Source organism: Ctenopharyngodon idella, chromosome 3 (genome assembly GCF_019924925.1).
Source record: "Ctenopharyngodon idella isolate HZGC_01 chromosome 3, HZGC01, whole genome shotgun sequence".
NCBI lineage: Eukaryota > Metazoa > Chordata > Actinopteri > Cypriniformes > Xenocyprididae > Ctenopharyngodon > Ctenopharyngodon idella.
This window is the reverse complement of record NC_067222.1, coordinates 31,053,571-31,078,191: the sequence shown is the minus strand read 5'-3', so window position 1 is coordinate 31,078,191 and position 24,621 is coordinate 31,053,571. Positions and strand designations below refer to the sequence as shown.

At 37.0% G+C, this 24,621-nt stretch overlaps 2 gene segments (V, D, J or C); both read left to right on the top strand.

Annotated features, from left to right (window-relative positions):
• Positions 1 to 5,843: 5,843 nt before the first annotated feature.
• Positions 5,844 to 10,680, top strand: LOC127507459 (Ig mu chain C region membrane-bound form-like; the record flags this gene model as incomplete). The annotated part of the segment is given in 5 exon segments: positions 5,844 to 5,916; positions 8,311 to 8,613; positions 9,181 to 9,498; positions 9,615 to 9,929; positions 10,108 to 10,680. Coding segments are annotated over 5 exon segments (1,386 nt in total), but the record flags the coding sequence as incomplete, so codon positions are not given.
• A 2,559-nt stretch (positions 10,681 to 13,239) lies between these two features.
• On the top strand, positions 13,240 to 24,385 carry LOC127509614 (immunoglobulin heavy constant epsilon-like). The segment is given in 8 exon segments: positions 13,240 to 13,522; positions 13,634 to 13,918; positions 14,012 to 14,323; positions 22,191 to 22,487; positions 22,565 to 22,885; positions 22,957 to 23,271; positions 23,496 to 23,780; positions 23,893 to 24,385. Coding segments are annotated over 8 exon segments (2,253 nt in total).
• Positions 24,386 to 24,621: the final 236 nt, after the last annotated feature.

The window sequence follows — 24,621 nt, the reverse complement described above, 5'->3', positions numbered from 1 at the left end:
ATTAGAATATCATCAAAAAGTTGATTTATTTCACTAATTCCATTCAAAAAGTGAAACTTGTATATTATATTCATTCATTACACACAGACTGATATATTCCAATGTTTATTTCTTTTAATGTTGATGATTATAACTGACAACTAAGGAAAATCCCAAATTCAGTATATCAGAAAATTAGAATATTGTGAAAAGGTTCAATATTGAAGACACCTGGTGCCACACTCTAATCAGCTAATTAACTCAAAACACCTGCAAAGGCCTTTAAATGGTCTCTCAGTCCAGTTCTGTAGGCTACACAATCATGGGGAAGACTGCTGACTTGACAGTTGTCCAAAAGACGACCATTGACACCTTGCTCAAGGAGGGAAAGACACAAAAGGTCATTGCAAAAGAGGCTGGCTGTTCACAGAGCTCTGTGTCCAAGCACATTAATAGAGAGGCGAAGGGAAGGAAAAGATGTGGTAGAAAAAAGTGTACAAGCAATAGGGATAACCGCACCCTGGAGAGGATTGTGAAACAAAACCCATTCAAAAATGTGGGGGAGATTCACAAAGAGTGGACTGCAGCTGGAGTCAGTGCTTCAAGAACCACTACGCACAGACGTATGCAAGACATGGGTTTCAGCTGTCGCATTCCTTGTGTCAAGCCACTCTTGAACAACAGACAGCGTCAGAAGCGTCTCGCCTGGGCTAAAGACAAAAAGGACTGGACTGCTGCTGAGTGGTCCAAAGTTATGTTCTCTGATGAAAGTAAATTTTGCATTTCCTTTGGAAATCAGGGTCCCAGAGTCTGGAGGAAGAGAGGAGAGGCACACAATCCACGTTGCTTGAGGTCCAGTGTAAAGTTTCCACAGTCAGTGATGGTTTGGCGTGCCATGTCATCTGCTGGTGTTGGTCCACTGTGTTTTCTGAGGTCCAAGGTCAACACAGCCGTATACCAGGAAGTTTTAGAGCACTTCATGCTTCCTGCTGCTGACCAACTTTATGGAGATGCAGATTTCATTTTCCAACAGGACTTGGCACCTGCACACAGTGCCAAAGCTACCAGTACCTGGTTTAAGGACCATGGTATCCCTGTTCTTAATTGGCCAGCAAACTTGCCTGACCTTAACCCCATAGAAAATCTATGGGGTATTGTGAAGAGGAAGATGCGACATGCCAGACCCAACAATGCAGAAGAGCTGAAGGCCACTATCAGAGCAACCTGGACTCTTATAACACCTGAGCAGTGCCACAGACTGATCGACTCCATGCCACACCGCATTGATGCAGTAATTCAGGCAAAAGGAACCCCAACTAAGTATTGAGTGCTGTACATGCTCATACTTTTCATGTTCATACTTTTCAGTTGGCCAAGATTTCTAAAAATCCTTTCTTTGTATTGGTCTTAAGTAATATTCTAATTTTCTGAGATACTGAATTTGGGATTTTCCTTAGTTGTCAGTTATAATCATCAAAATTAAAAGAAATAAACATTTGAAATATATCAGTCTGTGTGTAATGAATGAATATAATATACAAGTTTCAGTTTTTGAATGGAATTAGTGAAATAAATCAACTTTTTGATGATATTCTAATTATATGACCAGCACCTGTACACAGGATAAATGAGTTAATTGAACAACAGGTGAATGGAATAATAATCAAGGGAACAAACACTAGGAAACTAGGTCTGCATCCAAAAACTTAAAAATGCTGCCTTCGGAGGATGCATTCCAAGGCAGGAACCCACGTACAAGGCAACTTTCACGTGACCTTGCGCAACGTTCCCTAAAAGTTCTCTAAAGGTGACGAACATTTCGAAACTTTACAGAACATTAGGGACAATCCTAAAACATCCTCTTTTGGTAATGAAAGTGCTGCAGTTCAAGGTTCCTTATATGACTTTAGGGGGACGTTCCATTTTGGTTATTTTATGGTCACATAAGAACGTTACAAAAAGGACATTTGGGACATTAACAGAACTTTCCCACAAGGTCCTCTGTTGGTCATTTAATAACGTTCCCGATACGACTTCTATTTTGGCTTTTTTATGGTAACACGAGAATGTTACAAAGAGGACATTTGGGAAGTTAACAGAACGTCCTATAGTGATAGTCCCCTAAACATTCCCAGCATGTCCTGAATGTTCCCTGAAGGTCCACCAAATAACGCTCCTCAAACCTTAAAAGAACTCCACATTGTGACCGTCTCTGAATGTTCTGGGAACGTTACCAGGTGACAGGTTAGATGTTGATGTTTTATAGAAAATAATAAAGTTTGAAGCCACCGTTTTGAAGGTGAGCATTTGCTTTAGATGTGCTCTTGATTCTTGATATTTTAACATTAGATTCTCTCTGGCTGCTTTAACTGTGTTTTCAAAACATCCTTGGAACATGCATGAAATTCTGATCAAATAAATTTGGTTATTTAATGATGGTGATTCAATCATCATGGAGTGTCCTGATTTACTGATCCTCTCTGGAGTCTAACCTCTGAGTGTGTTAACTGTTAGTTTTGTCTTTTTCTATAACAGTCGAATGTTCTGATTTTAAAATTCATTATACAGACAGTGTTTTGAGCAATGTCTTTTAGACTCACACAGATGTCACGAATACAGCGTATGAACCTCAACAATGATGACAATAAACAACATTTTTTTGTGACTTTAGTAGCTTGTTTTGTGATGCTCAGAGTTAATCTGTTTATCTGAAAATTTTGGCACCATTCTTGAGGTTCATATCCAGAATCTTGATGTCTGTGTGTGTCTACATGATCATGTCTGAATAATATCTGCATAATTACTTAACTTTGAAAATGTCAAAGCAGGACAGGATTTTATGCAGTTTTTTAGAGCTACAATGATGTGAAAGAAATACAATATTCGGAGATCAGCGAATAAGACCACTGTAAGATGAAATCATTATCAATATGCAACCAAATTCATCTGATCAGATTTTTTTTTTGTAACAAATATGCAGCTACTACAATTGGAGAAAAACTAAAGTGCTGAATTGTAGAGCCTGTGCTTCAGTCAGTGATGAGCCAGAAACACTGATGTTATGTTGCTTTATTTAAAGCAGTAACTGTGTAGTTGCAGATGCAGTGATACAGTAGTTACATTAGTTAATGAGCACACTGTGTGATTTTGGTCACGATTTGGTCGTCTAAAACAAATTTTGAGAATCCTAAAAGATTCCTATAATCCTAGGCTAAAATCTGTAGTCTTTGATCGCTACTTTGACATGTTCACTGACAGCCGATTAATGACCGTTGCGATCAAGTTTTACTTCAGACGAAATTCTGACAGTGTCAGAAGATTTGGCGCACAGTCCTGCAGTGTGACTTCTTCTACGACAAATGTCAGATTGTCTTCATTTTTCAAGACAAGCCGTGATCAAAATTAACGATAGAAATGTCTTTGTTAGTCACCATTTCAGTCCCGCATGTAATGCAGTGGGTTGATGATGTAAAACTCCGGACAAGTTTTCATGCACGCGTCCGTTTTAAACGCGTCTTGACTGTCGTACAGTCTGACATAAACGACAGCTGAGATCCCACAGTGTGACATGAGGATTATGTTCGTACAGTCTGACAAGCAACAATCGTAAAGGACTATTATAAATCACAGTGTGGCTTAACAAAGACATCTTTAGCATTCATTTTGATCACGACTTGTCTTGAATCTGACATTTGTCGTAGGAGAAGTCACACTGCAGGACTGTGCGCCAAATCTTCTGACACTGCCAGAATTTCGTTGGAGGTAAAATTTGATCGCAACGGTCATTAATCGGCTGTCTGTGAACATGTCAAACTAGCGATCACAGACTACAGATTTTAGCCTAGGATTATAGGAATCTTTTAGGATTCTCAAAATTAGCCTTAGTCGACCAAATTGTGGCCAAAATCGCACAGTGTGCACCCACCTTAAGTCAGCTTAGCTCTAATTTTCAATTCAATTATTTGACAAGGGCAGCAGGGACATTCTGAGAACTTTCTGGGAACATCACATTTCCAAATAAAACACATCACATCAATCCTGGAGAGAAGACAATTCTAGATTCACGAGTGTACACGCAGGAGGACAAAGTCTGAGCACGCACATGTAATATCTGAGCAAGAGAGAATAATGCCATAGAAACTGCCTTAAATGAACTATTAATATGAGAAGAAAGTTGTGTCTGAAAGTTGCAATCAATTTTTTTATTGGTTAAAATGAATGGAGAACATCTCGTGTTTTTCCGTAGGTGCTCGACCATTTCCATGGGTGGCGCTCGAGCACCCACGGGATTGGCGCATGTTCGTTGGAAATATTTGCCATCAGGATGGATGATTACATAAGAACATGATAGCTGCACATTTTTAAATGCCAGTCACAGTTTTATTTCTTACTGTGGTATTGTAATTTCAGTGATGAAAATACAGACATAACTGAAATGCGGGACACTACTTGCGTTTTGTGGGACGCGGGACAAAGCTCCTAATTTTCTGGACTGGTGGTCACCCTACCCCCGTTTCCTGAAGGAGGGAAAGGAGATGTTTTGTCGATACTGACATAATGGGGTCTTGCCTGGGAGCCTAATCACCTCCAAGTGGTAACAAAAGGAGCCAATGAACATTAGCCAGTGAGATTTGCATGCCGAGTCACACCTACCCGTACATACGGGTATAAATATGACCGGCATTACTCACTTCATTTGTGATTTTCTGAGGAGCCGAGACATGGATCCTGGCCATTCAGTGGTGGTTCAGGGCTATGACAGGGGGATGTAATGTCTGTGTTCACTCCTTCAGGGAACGGGGGTTACAATACTAACCTAGATGGTTAGTATTGCCACGGCGTGCCCATTTGGGAACTGTTCTCACAAATGTCGTAACCTACCCAGCGGCCAAAGTAAGCCCAAGAGAAGTACTCCATACCATAGGGGATGGAAGGGACAGGGTTGTGAGGCTGCTGAACCTGGATTTATATGGACTTGTCAATTCTAAACCTACTATGAAACTCAGAGTTTGTTCAACTAGCTTCATGCAACAGGACTCAGATATGTCAGATTTAACAACAAATCTTTTTCAGGTTAACTATTATAGCAATAGCACACACTGGCATGTTACATGTAGTTCCAGCAAACATGGATTAGGTAAACTTTCCTTTTACACATTTAGCCTAAGTGAAATAAATGCAATTAAAATTGTGATAAAATGTTTAAGAACTCATCTTCATTAAATAAATTAAACAAGCAGCAGAAATAACTTTTTTGAGTGATACAATTTACAGTATGTACATGTAGCCTATAAAATGGTTTCGTTTCTAATTGCAGGGTCCTCATGTTTTGGATAAAATGCAACATTAGCGCTGCAAATCATGTTTCTGACTTAGGACAATTGAGAACAATAGAAAGGCGAGAGAAGTGTTTACTGCATCCATTACTCCTGACCGAAAAGTAGAATAACAAATGTTAGGTTGAAGTTCTGTTGATCACATGAACATCACTGCTTCGTATGGGCTTTTTGGTCAGTAACTCAAAGGCACCAGTCACTGTGTCTACTTCTACTACTGGGGGAAAGGAACCAAAGTCACCGTTTCCTCAGGTAAGATCTTGCTGACATTTTCTGTTATTTTATTTTTATTTATTTTTGAAGATCAGGTAAGTGGTCTTGTCACAAAATTTCAGACGTATTTACAGTTTTTACCTTGGTTAACAGTGGAAAGATGCGTCGGTAACCTTAAAAAATAACGCGTAAAACTTTCAGATTACAGAAAGTGCGAACTACCGTATCAAACCGTGTCGCTTTGGGAACGTCGATCTAGACAAAGCATAGCCTATAGCCTGTGTAAATGTATTATTGTGGTTATGGTATGGCTCTTATCGTAAACTTTCCGGCTGTGACGGTGCCTTTGACTACTGGGGAAAGGGAACCGCGGTGACTGTAACATCAGGTAAGAAGTTAGATTCGTTAATAAATTATTCGTTTTAGGTTGTATTAGTGTAAAAATCCTTTGTGTTTTTGTGCACTGAAGAAATTAAAAGTATCACTGTGACGCTGCCTTTGACTACTGGGGGAAAGGCACGTCGGTCACAGTGACATCTGGTAAGATGGTAAATTTAATCTAATCTACTCTATAACGTTGGCACGTTTTAAATATAATAGTATAGCTAAATGTAAAATTACGTTTTGCAGTAATAAACATTAGTTTGAATTAAAAGAATAAATGGTCGAATCTGTGGGTTAGAATAATAAATGAAAGCGACTTGTTAAGAGGTTACATAGTTGGTATTATTGTACAATATCCCCGGGTAAAGTGTCAGTGTGACGATGCTTTTGACTACTGGGGAAAAGGAACCATGGTCACTGTCTCGTCAGGTAAGAAAAATACAAACCTACCAAATCAAAATCTGATTTAAGTACGATAAATGTGTGCGAAGTTAATTTGTCGAAAAACTGTTTTTACATTAAAGCAACATTTCAATGGCGATTTTCTTGTTCTGTGATTAGAACAATTAAAGTCAGAACATCGGTCTTAAGTGTTTTGTTAGAAACGCAATTAAGATTCACATTAATTATGAACAACTACAGTTCTAAATAATTAGATTTGTGCATTCAAATAAAACAAGAAATCGGCTACAGGTCGTTCAGCAGACTCTGATCGCTGTATTTTTATACTGCTCTGTAACATTAAAAGAATATTGTGTGACTGGGCTTTCGACTACTGGGGAAGAGGCACCAAAGTCACCGTAACAAACAGTAAGATTTTATCATTAATTGCAAGGACATTTGTATCGTAAAATAAGACAAAATGTTATTATTTATTTATTTCTATTATATTTTTAACAGAGTTGTTAGAGTTTTCTATTGCAAATTGTCTTCATTTAGCTGTTGTCAAATGTATGCAATTTCACTAAAAGGCTATATAATATTATAATATTGTTCAGCTGCTAAAAACGAACAAAAATCAACAACAGTAGTTATTCTTAAACGACTCCTTTCATTGTTCATTTTCTCGCATGCGTTGCTTTAATCTGCTTAAATATTAGACGCTGAAAACAGCCAGAGCATAAATAAAAGACTAAATAGCCTAACTAAACTGCAACGTGTCTGGTGCGTTAAAACTTTCTGCACTTATACTGCCACTAATATAACGCGTTATGTTTTAAATTGTTGATTGCATCCCGATATTATTTGTATTAAATAATAATAATAATAATAATAATAGGTTAATAAACTGGCGTAGCTTACTGATTTAGAAACGTTTCTGTCGATGCCTAAAGAGGGCAATTAAAGATTTAAAAGAAGGTCTTTGGCGGAAACACAGCAGCCGCTATTCAAAAAATAATTGCAAGCACAATGAAAATAAAAGAATAAAGGGAAAGAAAAAAAACGGAACTTTTAGAAGTGCGAGGAATGTTTGTTTGTATTTTTAAATTGGGCTATTTATTTTATTTATATAATCGTTTTTATATGATTTCATAGTTCAAAGTTACAAACTGATTTCTCTAAAAATTCTCGAAAGGTTGGAATTTTCATTCAATTTATTTTTTAATTTACACTTTATAAGTTACGAGAACTGTTTCATTTGAAACAAAATGAAAAAGTCATTATGCAGTCATAATAAATGAAAATTAGTTTAAATAATCCTTTATTAATTGTAGCATTTACACTGTTAAAAATAAAGGTTCTTAAATGACATTTTCCTTGAAGGTTCCATGAAGAACCTTTAAACATCCATGGAACCTTTCCATTCCACAAAATGTTCTTTGGGTTATTTAAATGTTCTTCACACTAAGATTTTTTTCTAAGAACTCTTCACTGAAAGGTTCTTTGAGAAGAAGGTTCTCTTTCATCGCATTCATTCTTTATTTTTAAGAGTGTAAGAAAAATTAAATGTTTCCCCTAATTCGCGGGATTTTAGCATATGTTTTACGCGGCCGAATAGATCTTAAGACGGAGACTATCTAGCAGTTAACCAAGGGGTAGCTAGTCAGTCTTACTTTTTTTTTTTTTTTACTCAAATTAGACCAATCTACTTGTTAAAGTAATTTAGTTAAAAAGTTATGACCAGTCTTAAAGAAGAAGAAAAAAAAGATGATAAACTTGCAAGGCTAGTCTAAGCAGTTTATAGAACTAGCCACATGACTCTGATGCAAAGCGAAGATAGTGGTGTATTTCTTCTCACGTACAATAATTTAATATATTTATTTGATTTATTTAATTTTATTTATCCATTAATTTATTAGTTCGTTCTTTTGACATGTAGCTGTTTAATAGCGTTGCATATGTTATGTTATAGGTCGTAGCCTATATATTGTCTGAGAAATATGTAATGTCTCTACAGCTCAACCATCTCCGCCGAAGTCAATCTTCGGCCTGTCTCAGTGTTCTTCTGATTCTGAGTTCCTCACCATCGGCTGCGTGTCAAGAGGTTTCTCCCCCGCGGACTCGCTTACTTTCAAATGGAAGGATCCCGCTAAGAAAGAGGTGACTGATTTCGTGCAGTATCCAGCGTTTGGGAGTGACGGAGACTATACCAAAATCAGCCATCTGCGTGTGAAAAAAAGCGACTGGAATCCTCAAACCTCTTACACGTGTGAAGCTTCAAATTCGAATGGCAAAAAAGAAATTATTATACCTCGACTAGGTAAGTCACATCTCTGAAATGTTAACGTTTTACATTAGACATTTTAGCCACTTCATGTGTCTCTCTATTATATATTGCTGTTGGGATGATGTTTCTTCGTGGAGGCTCATGTTTGAATATATAATATATTTCAGCACACTGTTATAGTTTTGTCAAATCATTGGTTGAATTATTTAATGCCAATGAACCTGCTGTTATATTTTTGTGAATATCAAGCAGTTGTCCTTTACCAAAGTCTGATGACAGACAGCGAGAACAGCGAGGCTAACGCCTCTAAAAACGTTAGAACAGAAAAGCACATAATAGGCATAGGCTTTCAGAAATACCTTTTCTTTGACCTCATGCCAGGGAATACAATTGCACATGAGATTTCTTCTTGTTTTATAAACAAAATAAAAATAATAATAAAAAAAAAAATTAAATATAAATGTAGGCTACAACACTTAACATTGGCATTCAAACTGAACTACAGGTGCATCCTATGTGCTTTGCTTAATAAAGCATTTTGCACTATTTTCTTGTGCTTTTCATGTCCTCTCCTCTCTGCTTTCTCCTGTATGTTGCCAGCCTCACAGCCAGATCAGCCTGCAACTGTCTACTTAACAGTACCTACACAAAAGGATTTAGAAAATGGAACAGCAACCTTCTTGTGTTTAGCCCAGCAGTTTTCACCTAAAAAATATTCGTTTAAGTGGTTTAAGGATGGTCAGCAGGTGGCAAATACAATAAACACCTATGACACAAGTGAGAAGAATGGCTCAGTAACCTTATATAGCGCCACAAGCAGTTTGCAAATCAGTGCCGAAGAATGGAAGACAGCCACCAAAATCAAGTGCGAGTTTGAGCACAAGACGGGAAAAGAAGTCAGAGAGGCCGCATATACAGGTATGTTTTCTCTTGAGGACTGTGAATGCTTTGAAAAGCTTTCTTTTTTCTATTTCTCTATTCATATTATGTTTATCTCTCCCTAAATCTGTTGCATGTCTGCTTTTTGTTCATAGATAATAATCATGATGACTGCACCAATGTTGCTGCTGTTATAGTCCCCCCGTCCCTTGAAGACATGCTGAAAAATAGAGAAGGAACGCTGACGTGCAAAGCTTCAGGAGCAAATCCAGGATTCACCAAAATAGAGATAAAAGCAAATAATTTTGTCATCGCTGAGGCATCGGAGGCACATTTCAAGAACAAAATAAAGGTGGAGCTTGAAGCCCCTATAGGCTACGAAGAATGGAGCAACGGCACAGTATTTACGTGCACAGTTGAACACGCAAAACTACCACAGCCCATGGAGACTACGTTCAAAAGAGAAAATGGTATGTTTTTTCTTTTTGCAAAACATCGTGCAGTTCTTGCTTCCACAATGTTTCTTGATTTATACAGTCTTTCATTACAATTGACATTAATATATCAGTTCATCAAAAAATAAGCAGAAGAAGAAGAGGAGGAGAATGACTCCGCATTCTGGTCTTAATTGTGATCTTGTCTTACTAGGTGCGAGACCCAAGAGACCCTCTGTTTACCTGTTAGCACCCCCAGAGCACAAAGAGGGTGAAACGATGACCCTGACATGTTATGTGAAGGATTTCTACCCCAAAGAGGTGTTTGTGTCTTGGCTTGCTGATGATGAACCTGTGATTTTTAAGTCCAAAACTAGCCTGCCAGTGCAGGATGATGAATACTTCTCCGTCTACAGTCAGATCACAGTCAGTTATTCTGAGTGGAAGAGCGGTATAGTGTACAGTTGTGTTGTGTTCCATGAAAGCATTGATGAAAAAATGCGCGTACTGACAAGATCTATTGATGATCATATCGATAAGCCAGGTGTAATTAATCTAAGTATGAATACCCCTGCATCCTGCAAGGACTAGATCGTTATGCATGTGATGTCTTCCTGTTATGCCTGTTAAGTGTTTAACTTGTTCATCTTGTGTTTCTTTTTGTTCTTGAGTTACATGTCCATAACTGTAAGTGTGTTTGTCTTTAATGTTTGTGGCTTCTTGCTTTTTGAGATATTTTCATGCACATAATTTAGGAAAAGACTAATAAAAAAAGAAACTAAGCATATTTCCTGTGCATTTAATTTATGTTATCATGTTTTACATGTCTCTGTCCCAGTGTATGTGTGCATAAAAGGTCACAAAGACATCATAACATAACATCACTCCACATAAATTGAAATTAAAAAAAAAAAAAAAACAAGAAAGTTATAATAATAATAATAATAATACATCGAAGAGAAGGATTTTTAGAGTACTTTTAAAAAATATATATGTATACATAAAAATAAAAATAATTTTATTCAGAAGACAAAAAAAAAACATTAGCAGCCACATAAAATGCTCAATAATGGGAGTAAATGCTTATCAGTGTGTGTGTGTGTGTGTGTGTGTGTGCATAATGTATGTCTTGTACTGATCACTCAGACATATAATGCTCTCCGTTTATACAGTTCAGCTCATAGAGATTGATAATTCTTACAGTCACATTGGTTCATCTACAGCATGCCAGGACACATTCAGAACTTTTTTGCTGATTTATTCGAGACTGTCAGGGTCTCCTTTCTTTACGCAGATTTCCATTGTGTTTTAATTATGTAGCAAACATGATAAGATAAATAAATACAAATCATCAAATTTCAGAAACATTAAAGGTTCTTTGTCCTTCACAATATTCTTATTGGTTTCCTTCTGCGTATTCGCTTTAGTCCACCTGTCTAAATTTAAATAAGGATGAACAGGCGAACTGATTAAAATAATCATATTCGTGCCTTTAGTCCACCTGTCTAATTTTAAATAAGGCAAACTGATTAAAATCATCATAGACATAAGGAATATGCTAGACTCTTATACTCAGCTTGTGTTGGAGGGTGTCTTAATGCAAATGTGTTCTTGTTCGTTTCCTCAGCATTGCTCGTGTGGATAGAGCATCCCCTGTTTGAACCCATTGATACAGATGAGAGTGGCATTACAAACACGGCTGTAACCTTTGTTTTCCTGTTCCTCATCACCTTGTTCTACAGCATAGGTGCTACTTTTGTTAAGGTATACACTTTTTAGATGTTTTTGTCTAGCAAATTTTAATTTAGGATAAACATGAGACTAGATTTTATAGGAGCATTTGAGTTAGTTATCATTTGGAGAGAGAGATGATGCAAAAAATGTGGCTTTTTGTATTTATTTCATTAACTAATATATATATATATACATTCAAACATTTATTCAGACACCTTGAACATTTCATTCATTATTACAGTTTATTTACTATAGTTTAAAAAAAATGGTAATAAAATATGACAAGATCTCAGAGTTAAACTGTGTCAGAAAAAATTAATCTTAATTATGTCAGATAACACTTAAGCAAAACATGGTCAGGTCAAAGTGTCTGAATAATTTTTGGTCCCAAATTTTTATCAATTTTACTGGTAGTCCACTTTATGAAGAATTTTTGGGTATAATATTTCACAGTTTCCATTATTTTGCTATCCTCACTTACATAAATGAACTATAGTGTCCTGCACCCACTGGTAAAAATATATCAAAAATGATATCTAGTGTCTGAATAATTTTTGGTTTGACTGTATATATGCATGCGTGTTAAACAGAAGTTGTTTTGCCTCCTGTAATTGGTGTTAAATTATGCTTTCAGGTGAAATGAAAGATCCCTTTAAGGACATGATGCAAGGCCTCTCAAAGAAACAGCTTTAAGACATTTATTCTTTTTTGTAAATATGTGATTGTGCTGTTTGTTTGTTTGTTTGTTTGTTTTTAGATTTTACTTTAATAAAGGAAAGAAACTATTCAATTTCTCTTGTATTTTTTAATCTCAAGTTCACAAATCTGTATTGACATCTCAAGGAAAAACACTAATTTGCATGATAAACTATAGTTTTGCTCTAAATATGTTTATAGCATAAGGAGTAACATTTATTAATACACAGGAGTATTTAAAGGGCACTAGGTTTTGAAATATTTCCCTCATATCTGAATATAATAAATTGCACACAAATTTCTTAAATCCAATACTTAATTTCCTCCAAATCTGCAAGACTTTGTTCATTGGGTGACTGAAGCACAACATCTTCTAACTGTGAACATTTGTAAGCATAAATTTTTCATGCAGCAAAGTATATTAAAACATAAATTGCATAAGAAGGAGAAGCATTTTATGTAAATGGAAAGGTGTCTTTCCTGTGCAGATGTGCTCAACCCTGTCTCAGAGATGCAGATGGTTTTCAGTTCTGCTTTCGGTTGCTATTTCAGCTTGACTGTTACTTAACGCTTCCATCTGCTATTTGCTATGTTCTCTGAAGCATGTTTGTGATTTCCTTTTCTGTCCTTTTTTTTCTATTCCAGTATCTGCAACTTTAAAAACTCTCATGATGTAAATAACCACCCCACTGAAGCATTAACAGCATTTTTTTTTTTTTTTTTTTTTTTTTGGTGGAGCACCATATCATAATATCATTATTTTATATGTCTATTTGAATTTATTGAAAAAAAAAAAAATTCATATAATTGATTGATTTAGATTTTTATAAACTTTGTGCCTCTTATATGTTCTGTTTAAAACACAATGTCCAAGTTAATTGATTCTTTCTTTGTTTTAATAGTAAAACGTATCTCTGTGCCCACTATGGCTCTGCTGAGTAAAGAGGAAGGTGATGGCATTGTGTTGGAGTGCCAGTTGAAGGATTATTACCCAGAAAGAGTTACTGTAAACTGGTTAAGCGATAATCAGCCTCTCACTGCTAATTATAATAAAGTGTTGCAGAACATTGGTAAAGTGGAGACAAAATATACTTACATAAGTCAAATATCTATCGGCACTCTGTATGAAGGCAAACGGTACACTTGTAAAGCCACCCATGAGTCTAAGACCTTCACCCAAGAATATAACTCGTGCACGTGTAAGTTGAAAATAATGAAAATAAATCATACATATGCTAGATATGACAGTATAATTAGTATATAAGCATCATCATTCTATGAAACTAACATTATTCATTTCACCTGTACAGCAAAGTCTGTGTTAAAACCTTCAATCAAAGTAAAGAGAGCCCGTCTCGAAGAAATTTTGAAGGGCGGCAAACACCAATTCTCTTGTACTGTTAAAGCGCCACACACCACTACAGTGTCGTGGTTGGCAAATGATGTCAGCAAAGTTGGCACCATTTCCAATGGACAGCCCTATATCATTGTAAACAACCTGACTTTGTCCAAAAATGAATGGTCGAGACTGAATACTATTGCTTGTATTGCTAAACATCCATGTTTCCCAGAAGAGAAAGTTGAAATTCCAGCTGGTAAGTGTTTATTTTGCACTGATCAAGTTCTTAATGACAATTTAGATTCTGAAAACCACATATTAAGTATTAAAATGTATGTTTGTTCTTCAGATGATATGAAAAAGGTTCCTGTAGTAGTGATCAGGAGGCCTTTCAAGAAATCAGCTCAGTCTGACAGTGCTTTGCTGGAGTGTGTTGTAAAAGATCTCTCCTCTAGTGAGGTCTGCATCAAATTCCAGGCCAACAATGCTGATATCTCAGACTTCATTTGTACGGATTGTGCCCCTTCTGAAAACATTTGGTCCCTGACCACACCTTTTACAATACCTACTGATCAGCAGAAGAAAGACAAAACTTTTACCTGTACAGTTTATGGTCCCTTCAGTCGCAGCTGGAAATCAGAACCTACTGGATACATTTTTGGTAGGGAATGAACATTTCATCGGTAACACTTACAATAAGGTCCCATTTGTTAACATTAGTTAATGCAATAACTAACATGAACTAACAATTAACTATATATATATATATATTTTTTTTTTTTACAGAACTTATTCACCTTTGTTAATTTTAGTTCATATGTTCATTCACAGTGCATAATGTTAACAGATACAACTTTTGATCTTAAAAATGTATTAGTAAATGCTGAGATTACATTAACTAATGTTAGCGAATGTTTTCATAAGTTTTCTTCATAGTTCATGTTAGCTAATGTAAACAAATGAAACCTTATTGTAAAGTGTTATCATTTCATCAATACCACATTAATTCATGGATTGTAATGAATTTTACTAATGTATGGATGTATTAAGTTTCCTTCACTGGACATTTGACACATTTTCCCCTCAGGTGATCCTACCGTAGAGCTTGTTGCTGTTCCCAGTGTGGGTCAGTCTAGTTCAGAGACACAGAAGCTGCTGTGTTCTGGGGAAGGATTTGACCCGAAGATCAAATGGCTTTCAAAATCTGTGGAGAAACCTCACACAGCTTTTGATGTCACAATGATGGAGAACGGTCGTGTGAAAGTGTACAGTGAGATATCCGTGCCACAGCAAGAGTGGAATCAAGGGGTTACTTACACCTGTCAAATTGCTGATGGAGGCAGTACGAAACCTACACAAAATAAAGACATCAGTATTTGTGGAGTTCAACATGCCATAAGTGACAAGAATGAGTTCAAAGCTTCAATCAAAGTAAAGAGAGCCCGTCTCGAAGAAATTTTAAAGGGCAGCAAACGCCAATTTTCTTGTACTGTTAAAGCGCCACACACCACTACAGTGTCGTGGTTGGCAAATGGTGACCGCAAAGTTGGCACCATTTCCAATGAACAGCCCAATATCATTGTAAACAACCTGACTTTGTCCAAAAATGAATGGTCGAGACTGAATACTATTGCTTGTATTGTTAAACATCCATGTTTCCCAGAAGAGAAAGTAGAAATTCCAGCTGGTAAGTGTTTATTTTGCACTGATCAAGTTCTTAATGACAATTTAGGTTCTGAAAACCACATATTAAGTATTAAAATGTATGTTTGCTCTTCAGATGATATGAAAAAGGTTCCTGTAGTAGTGATCAGGAGGCCTTTTAAGAAATCAGCTCAGTCTGACAGTGCTTTGCTGGAGTGTGTTGTAAAAGATCTCTCCTCTAGTGAGGTCTGCATCAAATTCCAGGCCAACAATGCTGATATCTCAGACTTCATTTGTACGGATTGTGCCCCTTCTGAAAACATTTGGTCCCTGACCACACCTTTTACAATACCTACTGATCAGCAGAAGAAAGACAAAACTTTTACCTGTACAGTTTATGGTCCCTTCAGTCGCAGCTGGAAATCAGAACCTACTGGATACATTTTTGGTAGGGAATGAACATTTCATCGGTAACACTTACAATAAGGTCCCATTTGTTAACATTAGTTAATGCAATAACTAACATGAACTAACAATTAACTATATATATATATATATATATATATATATATATATATATATATATATATTTTTTTTTTTTTTTTTTTTTTTTTACAGAACTTATTCACCTTTGTTAATTTTAGTTAATATGTTCATTCACAGTGCATAATGTTAACAGATACAACTTTTGATCTTAAAAATGTATTAGTAAATGCTGAGATTACATTAACTAATGTTAGCAAATGTTTTATAAGTTTTCTTCATAGTTCATGTTAACTAATGTAAACAAATGAAACCTTATTGTAAAGTGTTATCATTTCATCAATACCACATTAATTCATGGATTGTAATGAATTTTACTAATGTATGGATGTATTAAGTTTCCTTCACTGGACATTTGACACATTTTCCCCTCAGGTGATCCTACCGTAGAGCTTGTTGCTGTTCCCAGTGTGGGTCAGTCTAGTTCAGAGACACAGAAGCTGCTGTGTTCTGGGGAAGGATTTGACCCGAAGATCAAATGGCTTTCAAAATCTGTGGAGAAACCTCACACAGCTTTTGATGTCACAATGATGGAGAACGGTCGTGTGAAAGTGTACAGTGAGATATCCGTGCCACAGCAAGAGTGGAATCAAGGGGTTACTTACACCTGTCAAATTGCTGATGGAGGCAGTACGAAACCTACACAAAATAAAGACATCAGTATTTGTGGAGTTCAACATGCCATAAGTGACAAGAATGAGTTCAAAGCTTCAATCAAAGTAAAGAGAGCCCGTCTCGAAGAAATTTTAAAGGGCAGCAAACGCCAATTCTCTTGTACTGTTAAAGCGCCACACACAACTACAGTGTCGTGGTTGGCAAATGATGTCAGCAAAGTTGGCACCATTTCCAATGAACAGCCCAATATCATTGTAAACAACCTGACTTTGTCCAAAAATGAATGGTCGAGACTGAATACTATTGCTTGTATTGCTAAACATCCATGTTTCCCAGAAGAGAAAGTAGAAATTCCAGCTGGTAAGTGTTTATTTTGCACTGATCAAGTTCTTAATGACAATTTAGATTCTGAAAACCACATATTAAGTATTAAAATGTATGTTTGTTCTTCAGATGATATGAAAAAGGTTCCTGTAGTAGTGATCAGGAGGCCTTTCAAGAAATCAGCTCAGTCTGACAGTGCTTTGCTGGAGTGTGTTGTAAAAGATCTCTCCTCTAGTGAGGTCTGCATCAAATTCCAGGCCAACAATGCTGATATCTCAGACTTCATTTGTACGGATTGTGCCCCTTCTGAAAACATTTGGTCCCTGACCACACCTTTTACAATACCTACTGATCAGCAGAAGAAAGACAAAACTTTTACCTGTACAGTTTATGGTCCCTTCAGTCGCAGCTGGAAATCAGAACCTACTGGATACATTTTTGGTAGGAATGAACATTTCATCGGTAACACTTACAATAAGGTCCCATTTGTTAACATTAGTTAATGCAATAACTAACATGAACTAACAATTAACTATATATATATATATATATATTTTTTTTTTTTTTTTTTTTTTTTTTTTTACAGAACTTATTCACCTTTGTTAATTTTAGTTCATATGTTCATTCACAGTGCATAATGTTAACAGATACAAATTTTGATCTTAAAAATGTATTAGTAAATGCTGAGATTACATTAACTAATGTTAGCGAATGTTTTCATAAGTTTTCTTCATAGTTCATGTTAGCTAATGTAAACAAATGAAACCTTATTGTAAAGTGTTATCATTTCATCAATACCACATTAATTCATGGATTGTAATGAATTTTACTAATGTATGGATGTATTAAGTTTCCTTCACTGGACATTTGACACATTTTCCCCTCAGGTGATCCTACCGTAGAGCTTGTTGCTGTTCCCAGTGTGGGTCAGTCTAGTTCAGAGACACAGAAGCTGCTGTGTTCTGGGGAAGGATTTGACCCGAAGATCAAATGGCTTTCAAAATCTGTGGAGAAACCTCACACAGCTTTTGATGTCACAATGATGGAGAACGGTCGTGTGAAAGTGTACAGTGAGATATCCGTGCCACAGCAAGAGTGGAATCAAGGGGTTACTTACACCTGTCAAATTGCTGATGGAGGCAGTACGAAACCTACACAAAATAAAGACATCAGTATTTGTGGAGTTCAACATGCCATAAGTGACAAGAATGAGTTCAAAGCTTCAATCAAAGTAAAGAGAGCCCGTCTCGAAGAAATTTTAAAGGGCAGCAAACGCCAATTTTCTTGTACTGTTAAAGCGCCACACACCACTACAGTGTCGTGGTTGGCAAATGGTGACCGCAAAGTTGGCACCATTTCCAATGAACAGCCCAATATCATTGTAAACAACCTGACTTTGTCCAAAAATGAATGGTCGAGACTGAATACTATTGCTTGTATTGCTAAACATCCATGTTTCCCAGAAGAGAAAGTAGAAATTCCAGCTGGTAAGTGTTTATTTTGCACTGATCAAGTTCTTAATGACAATTTAGGTTCTGAAAACCACATATTAAGTATTAAAATGTATGTTTGCTCTTCAGATGATATGAAAAAGGTTCCTGTAGTAGTGATCAGGAGGCCTTTCAAGAAATCAGCTCAGTCTGACGGTGCTTTGCTGGAGTGTGTTGTAAAAGATCTCTCCTCTAGTGAGGTCTGCATCAAATTCCAGGCCAACAATGCTGATATCTCAGACTTCATTTGTACGGATTGTGCCCCTTCTGAAAACATTTGGTCCCTGACCACACCTTTTACAATACCTACTGATCAGCAGAAGAAAGACAAAACTTTTACCTGTACAGTTTATGGTCCCTTCAGTCGCAGCTGGAAATCAGAACCTACTGGATACATTTTTGGTAGGGAATGAACATTTCATCGGTAACACTTACAATAAGGTCCCATTTGTTAACATTAGTTAATGCAATAACTAACATGAACTAACAATTAACTATATATATATATATATATATATTTTTTTTTTTTTACAGAACTTATTCACCTTTGTTAATTTTAGTTAATATGTTCATTCACAGTGCATAATGTTAACAGATACAACTTTTGACCTTAAAAATGTATTAGTAAATGCTGAGATTACATTAACTAATGTTAGCAAATGTTTTATAAGTTTTCTTCATAGTTCATGTTAACTAATGTAAACAAATGAAACCTTATTGTAAAGTGTTATCATTTCATCAATACCACATTAATTCATGGATTGTAATGAATTTTACTAATGTATGGATGTATTAAGTTTCCTTCACTGGACATTTGACACATTTTCCCCTCAGGTGATCCTACCGTAGAGCTTGTTGCTGTTCCCAGTGTGGGTCAGTCTAGTTCAGAGACACAGAAGCTGCTGTGTTCTGGGGAAGGATTTGACCCGAAGATCAAATGGCTTTCAAAATCTGGGGAGAAAAGTAGCACAGCTTTTGATGTCACAATGATGGAGAACGGTCGTGTGAAAGTGTACAGTGAGATATCCGTGCCACAGCAAGAGTGGAATCAAGGGGTTACTTACACCTGTCAAATTGCTGATGGAGGCAGTACGAAACCTACACAAAATAAAGACATCAGTATTTGTGGAGTTCAACATGCCATAAGTGACAAGAATGAGTTCAAAGCTTCAATCAAAGTAAAGAGAGCCCGTCTCGAAGAAATTTTGAAGGGCAGCAAACGCCAATTCTCTTGTACTGTTAAAGCGCCACACACAACTACAGTGTCGTGGTTGGCAAATGGTGACCGCAAAGTTGGCACCATTTCCAATGAACAGCCCAATATCATTGTAAACAACTTGACTTTGTCCAAAAATGAATGGTCGAGACTGAATACTATTGCTTGTATTGCTAAACATCCATGTTTCCCAGAAGAGAAAGTAGAAATTCCAGCTGGTAAGTGTTTATTTTGCACTGATCAAGTTCTTAATGACAATTTAGATTCTGAAAACCACATATTAAGTATTAAAATGTATGTTTGCTCTTCAGATGATATGAAAAAGGTTCCTGTAGTAGTGATCAGGAGGCCTTTCAAGAAATCAGCTCAGTCTGACAGTGCTTTGCTGGAGTGTGTTGTAAAAGATCTCTCCTCTAGTGAGGTCTGCATCAAATTCCAGGCCAACAATGCTGATATCTCAGACTTCATTTGTACGGATTCTGCCCCTTCTGAAAACATTTGGTCCCTGACCACACCTTTTACAATACCTACTGATCAGCAGAAGAAAGACAAAACTTTTACCTGTACAGTTTATGGTCCCTTCAATCGCAGCTGGAAATCAGAACCTACTGGATACATTTTTGGTAGGGAATGAACATTTCATCGGTAACACTTACAATAAGGTCCCATTTGTTAACATTAGTTAATGCAATAACTAACATGAACTAACAATTAACTATATATATACAGTGGGTACGGAAAGTATTCAGACCCCCTTAAATTTTTCACTCTTTGTTATATTGCAGCCATTTGCTAAAATCATTTAAGTTCATTTTTTTCCTCATTAATGTACACACAGCACCCCATATTGACAGAAAAACACAGAATTGTTGACATTTTTGCAGATTTATTAAAAAAGAAAAACTGAAATATCACATGGTCCTAAGTATTCAGACCCTTTGCTCAGTATTTAGTAGAAGCACCCTTTTGATCTAATACAGCCATGAGTCTTTTTGGGAAAGATGCAACAAGTTTTTCACACCTGGATTTGGGGATCCTCTGCCATTCCTCCTTGCAGATCCTCTCCAGTTCTGTCAGGTTGGATGGTAAACGTTGGTGGACAGCCATTTTTAGGTCTCTCCAGAGATGCTCAATTGGGTTTAAGTCAGGGCTCTGGCTGGGCCATTCAAGAACAGTCACGGAGTTGTTGTGAAGCCACTCCTTCGTCATTTTAGCTGTGTGCTTAGGGTCATTGTCTTGTTGGAAGGTAAACCTTCGGCCCAGTCTGAGGTCCTGAGCACTCTGGAGAAGGTTTTCGTCCAGGATATCCCTGTACTTGGCCGCATTCATCTTTCCCTCGATTGCAACCAGTCGTCCTGTCCCTGCAGCTGAAAAACACCCCCACAGCATGATGCTGCCACCACCATGCTTCACTGTTGGGACTGTATTGGACAGGTGATGAGCAGTGCCTGGTTTTCTCCACACATACCGCTTAGAATTAAGGCCAAAAAGTTCTATCTTGGTCTCATCAGACCAGAGAATCTTATTTCTCACCATCTTGGAGTCCTTCAGGTGTTTTTTCATGTGTCTTGCACTGAGGAGAGGCTTCCGTCAGGCCACTCTGCCATAAAGCCCCAAGTGGTGGAGGGCTGCAGTGATGGTTGACTTTCTACAACTTTCTCCCATCTCCCGACTGCATCTCTGGAGCTCAGCCACAGTGATCTTTGGGTTCTTCTTTACCTCTCTCACCAAGGCTCTTCTCCCCCGATAGCTCAGTTTGGCCGGACGGCCAGCTCTAGGAAGGGTTCTGGTCGTCCCAAACGTCTTCCATTTAAGGATTATGGAGGTCACTGTGCTCTTAGGAACCTTAAGTGCAGCAGAAATTTTTTTGTAACCTTGGCCAGATCTGTGCCTTGCCACAATTCTGTCTCTGAGCTCTTCAGGCAGTTCCTTTGACCTCATGATTCTCATTTGCTCTGACATGCACTGTGAGCTGTAAGGTCTTATATAGACAGGTGTGTGGCTTTCCTAATCAAGTCCAATCAGTATAATCAAACACAGCTGGACTCAAATGAAGGTGTAGAACCATCTCAAGGATGATCAGAAGAAATGGACAGCACCTGAGTTAAATATATGAGTGTCACAGCAAAGGGTCTGAATACTTAGGACCATGTGATATTTCAGTTTTTCTTTTTTAATAAATCTGCAAAAATGTCAACAATTCTGTGTTTTTCTGTCAATATGGGGTGCTGTGTGTACATTAATGAGGAAAAAAAATGAACTTAAATGATTTTAGCAAATGGCTACAATATAACAAAGAGTGAAAAATTTAAGGGGGTCTGAATACTTTCTGTACCCACTGTATATATATATATATATATATATATATATATATATATATTATTATTATTTTACAGAACTTATTCACCTTTGTTAATTTTAGTTAATATGTTCATTCACAGTGCATAATGTTAACAGATACAACTTTTGATCTTAAAAATGTATTAGTAAATGCTGAGATTACATTAACTAATGTTAGCAAATGTTTTATAAGTTTTCTTCATAGTTCATGTTAACTAATGTAAACAAATGAAACCTTATTGTAAAGTGTTATCATTTCATCAATACCACATTAATTCATGGATTGTAATGAATTTTACTAATGTATGGATGTATTAAGTTCCCTTCACTGCACATTTAATACATTTTCCCCTCAGGTGATCCTACCGTAGAGCTTGTTGCTGTTCCCAGTGTGGGTCAGTCTAGTTCAGAGACACAGAAGCTGCTGTGTTCTGGGGAAGGATTTGACCCGAAGATCAAATGGTTTTCAAAATCTGTGGAGAAACCTCACACAGCTTTTGATGTCACAATGATGGAGAACGGTCGTGTGAAAGTGTACAGTGAGATATCCGTGCCACAGCAAGAGTGGAATCAAGGGGTTACTTACACCTGTCAAATTGCTGATGGAGGCAGTACGAAACCTACACAAAATAAAGACATCAATATTTGTGGAGGTAAAAGTTGTAATTTGTTTCCTGACCTATGATTCAGTGAATGTAATATCTTAACAAATTATCTTACCATCCAACAGTGATTGCACCTTCCAGTCTGAAGGCAGCGGTCTACCTGTTGGGTCCTTCCCAAAACCATGTGAGATCTGGCGCAGCTCTGAATTTGACCTGTTTGGTTGTTGGTCAGAGTGTCAAGCATTTCTCCATCCGGTGGAAAAAGAATGGAGCTAATTCAAATGTCTTTGAACAAAATCCCATAGATCATGCCAATGGTACTCAAAGCAAGGAAAGTATTCTGAAGGTTTCATTTGACCAGTGGAATGCATATGCTCACTTTACCTGTGAGGTAAAGCATTTGTGCTCTAAAGACACACAGCAGCACAACATCTCAAAAACCAGAGGTGAGCACTTACAGTTCTCAACCTTCCGTTAAAGATTTTTTTCATTACTAATCGTTGCCTAATGTCCACAGACCCCAAACAACCCATTGTGAGCATCCTCCGACCCTCAGACAGCGATCTCTCTGGACTCCAAAATACCAGCCTTCTTTGCTTCATCACTGGTTTCTTCCCATCTGATATCTCCGTAGAGTGGCAACTAAATGGGACGAAACTCGATGAGTCTCACTTCACTAACAGTCCTGTGGTTGCTCACACTTCAGGAGGTTTTTCAATGCATAGTGCCCTAATATTGCCTGCATCACAGAGGAAAGAAGGCGCGTACTCTTGCATTGTTTCTCATGAGTCATCCCAAAGTCCATTTAACGCAACTTTGGAGAACTTGTATGGTGGGTGCTATCACAGAAAAATGTTTAAATAGCACATGACATCATTGACCAGAATTGCTCAGATTGTATTCATGCTGGTTTCATACAGTTATATATATATATGACAGTAAACACTAAGAGAGTAAATACAACAGAATTGAAATGCAGCATATATACCTCTCTGCATTTACCCTATTACCTGATCTGTTTCTCCCACTGTTTTTTATTTATTTATTTATTTTTAGCCTCGGTGATCCACTCTGCTCCATCTGTAGAGCTGCTGCAGAGTGCTAGTAGGCTGGTGTGTCTGGTGTATGGTTTCAGCCCATCCGCCATCAACATCACCTGGCTGCTTGGAACGACTGAAGTGTCTGCCCATAATGATACCAACCCTGCAAAAGGCCCTGATGGAAAATTTAGCATCCGAAGTTACCTGCAGCTCCTGCCTGCAAAGTGGGCACCTGGTGAGGTGTACAGCTGCAGAATCACTCATGCTACTGGTACCCAGTTGCATAACATTTCCAAATCAGGTATCAAATATTTCATGCACTAAAACATAAGTTTATCAAGGATATAACTAAGTCAATAAACTTTAGAAATTTCATAATTTTCAAATGTGTTTCCTCTGTTTGCATTTTACAGCAATGTTTGAAGAGGCTATATTTATGAATGAGAACAGACCTGAATCTGTCACACAGGATACAGTTGAAGAGGCATGGAATATGGCCTGTGCCTTCCTCGCCCTCTTCCTCCTCTCTCTTCTCTATGGCTGCACAGTGACATTGCTCAAAGTGAAGCCTGAATGAGCAACATTTGTGTGTGTGTGTGTGTGTGTGTTTCCCTGGCTTCCTTTGCTTTTAGTTTATGCATTTTCTTTAAGTTTTCTTAGCTTTGCAAAAGTGATATGGTAAATATCAACTTTTGGCCCTGTGGACATCTAAAGTGAATAAATCTTCTAACACTTTTTATTATTAATTTAATCTGTCTATACTAACAATATATAGCAGTCTATAAACATATCACATGAGATTTCTGTCATTTTTTAAAAAATTAATTCATAAAGTTATACCCTTTCTCAAATTGTGCATTGTGTGTTTAAAAACATTCTGTAATTAAATAAAATTTTGGAATAAAATTGTCGAACTCCATTGTCTAAATTTCACAGCCAGAATTTTAGGTATCATCCTATATGTTTAAATAATATTTACACACTATTTAAAAGGATAGTTCACCCAAAAATGAAAATGATCCCATGATTTACTCACCCTCAAGCCAGGTGTACAGTATATGACTATCTTCTTTCAGATACACACAATCAGAGATATATTATAGGTATAAAATATCCTGCCTCTACCAAAATTTATAATGGTA